This window comes from Gigantopelta aegis, chromosome 10, assembly GCF_016097555.1.
Source record: "Gigantopelta aegis isolate Gae_Host chromosome 10, Gae_host_genome, whole genome shotgun sequence".
Classification (NCBI taxonomy): Eukaryota; Metazoa; Mollusca; class Gastropoda; order Neomphalida; family Peltospiridae; genus Gigantopelta; species Gigantopelta aegis.
The window spans coordinates 33,697,409-33,707,135 of NC_054708.1; the positions used below are offsets into that span (position 1 = coordinate 33,697,409).

At 37.0% G+C, this 9,727-nt stretch overlaps 1 protein-coding gene across 1 annotated transcript; it reads left to right on the forward strand.

The window, feature by feature from the left end:
- Positions 1-225: 225 nt before the first annotated feature.
- LOC121382586 (beta-microseminoprotein-like) lies at positions 226-7,601 on the forward strand. The gene is made up of 3 exons (XM_041512080.1): positions 226-517; positions 2,236-2,365; positions 7,384-7,601. The coding sequence occupies exons 1-3, from the start codon at positions 415-417 to the stop codon at positions 7,499-7,501; spliced, it is 351 nt and encodes a 116-aa protein (XP_041368014.1). The 5' UTR covers positions 226-414; the 3' UTR covers positions 7,502-7,601.
- The last annotated feature ends 2,126 nt before the right edge of the window (positions 7,602-9,727 follow it).

A 9,727-nucleotide genomic window follows, 5' to 3' on the forward strand; every position in this document is an offset into this window, starting at 1 on the left:
TTATGGTAGACCCAAAGATGTGACTCCATGACAATGTAAACTGTATATATGTACATATCAATGTCGGCTTTTTAATTATTTTTTCATGAGAATTCGTATTTGCAAAGGGCAAAAGCTCTTTATGATTATTTATCAAAATTGGAGTAATTACGTTAATTATTGCATCGCTGTGATCAGCAGCACGTGATATATCAACCCATATTACGCGTGGGGTGTGCAGAAAATGAGAGCACTTTCCCTGCGTGTATTGTAATTTTACTCCAAAATCCTCCTACGTCTTAATTGTTAATATATGTATATAATCTTCTATTATGAAATCATCGTGTATATGTTAGCGTTACCTTGCTTGAATACGCCGTATAAAGCCACAGAACGTCCGTTTGAGTGAAGGTAAACCTGCAACATCTACACAACATGAAGTTAGTTCTTTTCACAATTGTCTGCATGGTGCAAATGTTGATGATCAATTGTTACCACAACTGTGGATTCAAAGGTCCCCTTCAGTGGCGACAGACGGGTAAGTAGAATAACTAATATGCCAAACTCGATTTAATCTTAATACTCCAATTTAAATATTTAAAGATACAATATAGAATATATATTATTATTAATAAATAAATAAGGAACTATATTGCACATTCATTTTCTTACTGTCGCGCGCCATTCTTCGTTATTCTTTGCCCACATTGGCTAATTTAGATCACATGAACATCTACTAAACTTTATTTAAAAAGCCAGAAGCATTGCGCTATTCTACTGTAATAAAATATTAGAAACATGGCGACAGACATGTATGATAAATGAAAGCAACTGGCGATAGCTATCGGTAGGTAACAACAGCAACAACAACAGCACACGAGTTTATTAATTAACTGTCGTTGTATTTGTATTTTGTATCACGCTAGTAAATAGAGGATTCGTCACGAGTGTTTTATTTTAATATCAACCGAGTCTATGTTAATCGGTATTTGTCGAGGCTCTGCCGAGGGAGGGATAAGGAAGGTATGTCTTATGTTTGTATTCCAAGTACATGTTAAAAAGCGTTATAGGGTGGGGGAAAAACTGCTGCTTTGTTCTGTAGATTGTAGGAAATTTATCACGTTAACCAAAGATACTAGTAAAACAATTGCGAGAGAGGATGACCCCGCACTCATTAAATATATTGTGGCCCCCAAACACGCAAGCCGCCCCCGCCCCCGACTTCAAATATCCCAACGTGTTTGCGACAGTTTATTCACTAGACCAAGTGTCGCAATTGTGGTAGCGTAGGCAAGGACATTGTAGGTGTAGGTTGGGATTGTCGATGTTTTGTTTTTGCTGGTATTTTGTTTCTTTTTATTTTGTTTTGTTTTTGTAAGTTTGTTATTATTATTTTTTTTTTTTAAAATCTTTTAAAATACTTTTAGCCTTCAGTAGTGATTACATAAGGGGCGGGGCGTAGCCTAGTGGTAAAGCGCTCGCTTGATACGCGGTCGGTCTAGGATTGATTCCCGGCGGTGGGTCCATTAGACTATTTCTCGCCCTAACCAACGCATCACGACTGGTATATCAAAGGCCGTGGTATGTGCTATCCTGTCTGGGATGGTGAATATAAAAGATCCCTTGCTACTAATGGAGAAATGTAGCAGATTTCTTTTATAAGACTATATGTCAGAATTACCAATTATTTGACATCCAATAGCCGACCGTCCTCGGTGGCGTCGTGGTTAGGCCATCGGTCTACAGGCTGGTAGGTACTGGGTTCGGATCCCAGTCGAGGCATGGGATTTTTAATCCAGATTCCGACTCCAAACCCTGAGTGAGTGCTCCGCAAGGCTCAATGGGTGGGTGTAAACCACATGCACCGACCAGTGATCCATAACTGGTTCAACAAAGGCCATGGTTTGTGCTATCCTGCCTGTGGGAAGCGCAAATAAAAGATCCCTTGCTGCTAATCGGAAAGAGTAGCCCATGTAGTGGCGACAGCGGGTTTCCTCTCAAAATCTGTGTGGTCCTTAACCATATGTCTGACGCCATATAACCGTAAATAAAATGTGTTGAGTGCGCCCTTAAATAAAACATTCCTTTCTTTTTTTCCAATAGCCGATGATTAATAAACCAATGTGTTCTAACGGTGTCGTTGAACAAACAAAACAAACAAACTTTTTTTTTTTATTACATAAAATTATAACTTCTGTTGCTAGTTTGACGGCGATGTAATTTGTCATCGTCGTCATAGTTGCTGTTTCTTTCCAGTGACTGGACAGTCGGAGGGGTATTGTATGACTGATGAAATTCGACCACGTGCCGTACAGCTCGGCTCAGACATTAAAACTAAAGACTGCTTCAACTGCCAGTGCACGAACAGTGGGCTCTATTGCTGTGGGTACGTATCCAGGGGCGGAGTGAGTGAATGAATGAATGTGTTAAAATATTAATAAATTGATTATTAAAATAAACATTTCAGTGTTAGAATGGTGAATGTTTTTACAGGTTATGGCTACAACGTTCAAAAAGAGCACCTGAAATTTCAAGGAAGGGTGCGCAACGTTTAAAAGGGCATCTACGGTAATTAAGAGGAAGCTAAGGTGTATTATATAACCGGTTGCAGCTTATAGGTTACTCCTACCGAATCGCAGCGTTTATCACGGCCTTTAATATACACGCACCCTCACATAATGATTAACACTGGAGCTCAACACCGCAAGTTATTTCATATAAAAATAGAGTTCTGTCATTGAGTTATAACCGCCTCACACATAATGATTAACACTGGAACTTAACACTACAAGTTATTTCATATAAAGCTAGTGTTCTGCCATTGAGTTTTAACCCTCCCCTCACATAATGATTAACACTGGAACTCAACACCGCAAGTTATTTCATATATAAACATAGTTGTGCCATTGAGTTATAACCGCCTCTCACATAATGATTAACACTGGAACTCAACACCTCAAGTTATTTCATATAAAAATAGAGTTCTGCCATTGAGTTATAACCGCCCCTCACATAATGATTAACACTGGAACTCAACACCGCAAGTTATTTCATATAAAGCTAGTGTTCTGCCATTGAGTTTTAACCCCCCCCCCCCCCCTCACATAATGATTAACATTGGAACTCAACACTACAAGTTATTTCATATAAAGCTAGTGTTGTGCCATTGAGTTATAACCGCCTCTCACATAATGATTAACACTGGAACTCAACACTACAAGTTATTTCATATAACAATAGAGTTGTGCCATTGAGTTATAACCGCCTCTCACATAATGATTAACACTGGAACTCAACACCTCAAGTTATTTCATATAACAATAGAGTTGTGCCATTGAGTTATAACCGCCTCTCACATAATGATTAACACTGGAACTCAACACCTCAAGTTATTTCATATAAAAATATAGTTCTGCCATTGAGTTATAACCGCCTCTCACATAATGATTAACACTGGAACTCAACACCGCAAGTTATTTCATATAAAGCTAGTGATCTGCCATTGAGTTATAACCCTCCCCTCACATAATGATTAACACTGGAACTCAACACTACAAGTTATTTCATATAAAGCTAGTGATCTGCCATTGAGTTATAACCCTCCCCTCACATAATGATTAACACTGGAACTCAACACCGCAAGTTATTTCATATAAAGCTAGTGTTCTGCCATTGAGTTTTAACCCTCCCCTCACATAATGATTAACACTGGAACTCAACACTACAAGTTATTTCATATAAAGCTAGTGATCTGCCATTGAGTTATAACCGCCCCTCACATAATGATTAATTTATAACCCTCCCCTCACATAATGATTAACACTGGAACTCAACACCGCAAGTTATTTCATATAAAGCTAGTGTTCTGCCATTGAGTTTTAACCCTTCCCTCACATAATGATTAACATTGGAACTCAACACTACAAGTTATTTCATATAAAGCTAGTGTTGTGCCATTGAGTTATAACCGCCCTCACATAATGATTAACACTGGAAATCAACACCACAAGTTATTTCATATAAAGCTAGTGTTCTGCCACTGAATTATAACCGTCCCTCACATAATGATTAACACTGGAACTCAACACCACAAGTTATTTCATATAAAGCTAGTGATCTGCCATTGAGTTATAACCGCCCTCACATAATGATTAACACTGGAACTCAAAACACAAGTTATTTCATATAAAGCTAGTGTTCTGCCATTGAGTTTTAACCCTTCCCTCACATAATGATTAACATTGGAACTCAACACTACAAGTAATTTCATATAAAGCTAGTGTTGTGCCATTGAGTTATAACCGCCCTCACATAATGATTAACACTGGAAATCAACACCACAAGTTATTTCATATAAAGCTAGTGTTCTGCCACTGAATTATAACCGTCCCTCACATAATGATTAACACTGGAACTCAAAACACAAGTTATTTCATATAAAACTAGTGATCTGCCATTGAGTTATAACCGCCCTCACATAATGATTAACACTGGAACTCAAAACACAAGTTATTTCATATAAAGCTAGTGTTCTGCCACTGAGTTATAACCGTCCCTCACATAATGATTAACACTGGAACTCAAAACACAAGTTATTTCATATAAAGCTAGTGATCTACCACTGAGTTATAACCGTCCCTCACATAATGATTAACACTGGAACTCAAAACACAAGTTATTTCATATAAAGCTAGTGATCTGCCATTGAGTTATAACCGCCCTCACATAATGATTAACACTGGAACTCAAAACACAAGTTATTTCATATAAAGCTAGTGTTCTGCCACTGAGTTATAACCGTCCCTCACATAATGATTAACACTGGAACTCAAAACACAAGTTATTTCATATAAAGCTAGTGTTCTGCCACTGAGTTATAACCGTCCCTCACATAATGATTAACACTGGAACTGAACACCGCAAGTTATTTCATATAAAGCTAGTGATCTGCCATTGAGTTATAACCGCCCTCACATAATGATTAACACTGGAACTCAAAACACAAGTTATTTCATATAAAGCTAGTGTTCTGCCACTGAGTTATAACCGTCCCTCACATAATGATTAACACTGGAACTCAAAACACAAGTTATTTCATATAAAGCTAGTGTTCTGCCACTGAGTTATAACCGTCCCTCACATAATGATTAACACTGGAACTCAAAACACAAGTTATTTCATATAAAGCTAGTGTTCTGCCACTGAGTTATAACCGTCCCTCACATAATGATTAACACTGGAACTGAACACCACAAACTACTTAAAGGATTCGAAGACATGTTCCCGTGGAAGGCTTTGGAATCATCGATGCTGATTTTGGGACAATTAGGTTTTCTGTCATTTTGAAACTGGGGGTGGGAGGAACCTGTTTTAATGAAATGGTGGACTGGGAGTACCGGACCAGACGGCAACCCATGAATTCGGCCTCCTACTTTCATTTATTTACAAAATGGCATACAGAATATACATGTATATATGTTGACGTTCAGGGGCCCATTTTACTAAACATCGTAAGGTTACGTCTGCGATTAACAGTTATACCAGGCATACATTTACACGTGTTTGGCATCAATTTCACTAAAACATTTACATCATTACAGAAGATGGAGCATTTTAAGAACAAAAGAAAATGAAATATGTGTATTTTAAACTATATTTGTTGTACTATAATAGTAACAAAAAGTGTGGTTTAGTCGTAGATTTACGTTTACTTGCAAAACTAGGCTTACAATGTTTTGTGAAATTGGGCCCATACCTTTAAAAATTTCGCGTATTGCTCACATAAGTCTAGTTTAGCGTAACCTAGCTTTTGTTCGTGCATTAAGTTTAGAACATGATTTACAGTAAATGGATTATAAATCTCATTTAGTTTAAGAGAACTAAAATTCTTAATTCATGTTAGGTTTTGGTGAGAAGACACAAGAATATAGGCCCTATTCTTGGACTTTACCATCGATATTAAATTTTGTTTCACAACGATCTGAATATCTGCGACAGTGTAGTTTACCGTAATCGCGTGATACTCGAAGTCAAGCTCTCACAAAATAGGATATACAGATGGTTTTTCTACCTTTAATGCACCCAAAACTCTCATCTAATGCCGTAAATAAAAGTGTTTTATGATATTAAATCTGACTAGTCTGATAATGCACTTTAATATACAAGACGCCTCCAGACAATCTATCGCTTCCGGATAATTATCTGAAAATAGACCATTCTTTACAATAAAATTACATAACCAGTTTTATCTGATCACAGAATGTAGTAATGTCATTACTTGTAACAAGAATTTCTGTAATGTTGTCTAAAACATATATATCATGCTTGCTTTATTTATTTATTTATTATTATTCATTCAGTTTTATGCAATCAATTGATCAATCAATCAATCAATCAATCAATTATTTTATTGTATGTAAGGCCATAAGCCCATATAAACAAGAACTCATATATTGATCGTTTGGGACCAGTTGTTCAAACGATTAACCAGCTGTTTTGGAAACACAAAATAGAAGCATTTATTATTACACATATGGTTAAAAATATCTTGTTACATATCATCGATTAATTATCGCACTACAACCTTCAACTTTATTCACCCATGGGCATATTTCAAAATACTAGTTTTGGTCCTAACGGAATTGGAATTTTTGTCCTTGTATTCCTTTTTAAGTCATTCACATTAGGAAGTAAAGTAAAATAGTTTTGTATGAGGCAGGAGAAGCTGCATTAATAACATGCATAACAAATTCCTTAATTAACCCATTTTGACCTAGTGAAGTTTGGACATTGATAGAAATCAAGGATGCCAACTTAACAGAATCAGTGCAACATTGTATCAAAACTATACGAGAGAAGTTTGATTAACTAATGGGTTTTTTCATAACTAAGAAACATGGTTGAAAATTTACTTCTCTGATTAACCCTTTGTCTTCTATAGACACTTTAGTTTTGATGTAAAATGGAAATTATTCAACAGTATAATTTTAATGAACATTTTATACTACACCGAGATATATGTTTTAAAGTGCTTTATTCATCATTATACTTCATTAAGAAATGACAGTCGTGGCTCTTAAAGGGGCATTCCTGACTTTACAGACATTTAAACATGCCCTCTGCTGACAAGGCTTTTAATGAATAAAACTGGATATTCATTACATTTCCTTGCTTAGAATATTAATGTTTGTACACCATGTGTTTCTGGAATTCCTAATGTTTATAATAGCTTAAACAGGATTTGTTTTTACATATACGAAATTATTGAAGACAAAATCCAGTTTGAGCTGCTAATTTGAATTTGTGGGCCTGGTGTTGACCACTTTTGAAATATGCCCTCATCTGTTCCATCCATGTATCGATTTTATTTTATTTTATTTTCAATCAATCCATTTGTTATTTCAGAATTGGAATTAAAGCAGTTGAGGATTCCATAAGCCCACCGGAAGGATGTCAGATTTTCATCACCGGATGTGACTACTACTTCCGGAAGCTGTATGACGTTAATGTTCCATGCTATTAGGACAACAATCAACGTTTTGGTTTTGGATTCAGCTGTTTGGAATCGCGACTGTTTATCATTGTTTAAGATAACAAATAAAAAAAATATATATATACTACTATATCCTATTGTGTTTCGTATACCATAATTATCTAGTCCTTGATGTAAAGAAAATAATGTTATAACAAGTACACGCACGCATGCATGCATACACGCACAAAACAAGAGAACGAATGAGAGAGATGGACAAAAAAGGGTAAAGGGGTTGGGCGTATACTAGAGACATTAATACAGTCATTTTAAAGAGTAATCATTGTTTTATTACAAATGATTGAACTATCCAAACTGACAGTATGTGATTAAAAAACAAATGTAGTCCTAAACCATGATTTTTGTGAATCTCACAATGTCGTCTAATACACGATTTGCGGCAGTATTTACAACTGGATATTTCCATTTAATATTTACCGTGATTTCCAACAGAGACTATTAGAAAGATGAATCCAAAGCTGTAGGACGATATCTGAAATGGTTACCGGCCTCGGTAGCGTCGTGGTAGGCCATCGGTCTACAGGCTGGTAGGTACTGGGTTCGGATTCCAGTCGAGGCATGGGATTTTTAATCCCTAATACCGACTTCAAACCCTGGGTGAACCACTTGCACCGACCAGTGATCCGTAACTGGTTCAACAAAGGCCATGTTTGTGCTATCCTGCCTGTGGGAAGTGCAAATAAAAGATCCCTTGCTGCTAATCGGAAAGAGTAGCCCATGAAGTGGCGACAGCGGGTTTCCTCTCAAAATCTGTGTGGTCCTTAACCATATGTCTGACGCCATATAACCGTAAATAAAATGTGTCGAATGCGTCGTTAAATAAAACATTTCTTTCTTTCTTACATCTGAAATGGGGACTACAATCTGTAATGAAAGGGGAACAAGCCACAAGGTTATCTTTAATTATATATAGTGTGTGTGGGTGTGTGTGTGTGTGTGTGTGTGTGGGGGGGGTTGTATATTGGGGGGACATACATTTTCGACCTTATGTGGTTGGGGCTGTACCCTCTAGACTCCCTCCCCCCTTTCCAGTTTCTACGGGCCTGTAGCTGGTTTGTTTTCATTCTTGTTTAGACATTGTATTTACGGAAGCGGCCGAACCTCTAGAACATAATTGCCTCCAAGATGCAATAGCTGACTTTCCATAATTCAGGCCACTGCACCCCTCACACTACGCCTGTGTGGGGATAGACGATTATAACGTGACAAATCATGATGTTTGCCAAGTGGGTGTCCATATGCAAGTTATTTATCGACGATATACGGTCGTCGCGTCAATGTCTCCGCCGGGATGTTGGTAAATAAAGACTGATGGTCTTGCGTTGATCAGCTTCAATTTACGTCTGCATACATCATCGTTAAATGAAGCATAAAGTATTGTAATTATAACTCGTGTAATTACTCAAGTCACGCGATTTCATAATGCTACTACGAACTGAAAACAACCTGTTTTTATTTTGACTTTATGAGGAGGCTGGAACAATATTTCAGACCACCTCTTTTTCAATTCATTAATTTTTTTGTACATATATATATCATTTAAATTCCCCAACAACCATATCTCCCAACCCCGAAATTGGTCTAAACAGGTGGAGTCAAATCGTTTTTCTTCTTTGACAACAACCACCCTCAAAACAAAATGGTGGATTCCGTAGTTAAACCAACCGGAAGTCTCGATAACCAATACTAATTGACTAGTAATTGTATAACTTCTTAGACTGTTTCCTTAGACATTTTACGATAGAGAACAAAACAACGTAGGTTTGCTCGAACGGCAAATCAAACCCCAGGGTCATTATGTATTCTGAATCCGGGCCAATCTCGTCCTACCCGCGAGACTATTCGCGGAATATATATCTATCAGTTTCCCCATGCATGCAGTTAAGCGAAACCATCAACAGCCAATGTACCATGTCCTTGATGGCAGTGAAGTTTATTTTGGTGTTCCTGGCAGTGACGACGTCGTTAGTGACAGCAATTCAGTTCCACTGCTATTTCGATACCCTGAAACGGATACAAAGTAAGTTAAAGTTTTTTGATTTCTTTCACAATCATTATTCTTAAAATATGCGCTTATATAATCGATGTGAAGAAAAAATTAGGAGAGTGAGTAATTGTCCCCCTAATTTAGATTATGCGGAGCCAAGTTCTTAGTTCTTTATTTGCTTTGAGTTTTACAACTCATCAGCTGAATAA

What these genes read in the sequence shown, in the direction of transcription:
- LOC121382586 (XM_041512080.1), top strand. Translation starts at nt 415, where the DNA reads ATGAAGTTAGTTCTTTTCACAATTGTCTGCATGGTGCAAATGTTGATG. An exon ending in CCTTCAGTGGCGACAGACGG is followed by an intron (nt 518 to 2,235) that starts GTAAGTAGAATA and finishes GTTTCTTTCCAG; the next exon opens with TGACTGGACAGTCGGAGGGG. An exon ending in AGTGGGCTCTATTGCTGTGG is followed by an intron (nt 2,366 to 7,383) that starts GTACGTATCCAG and finishes TTGTTATTTCAG; the next exon opens with AATTGGAATTAAAGCAGTTG.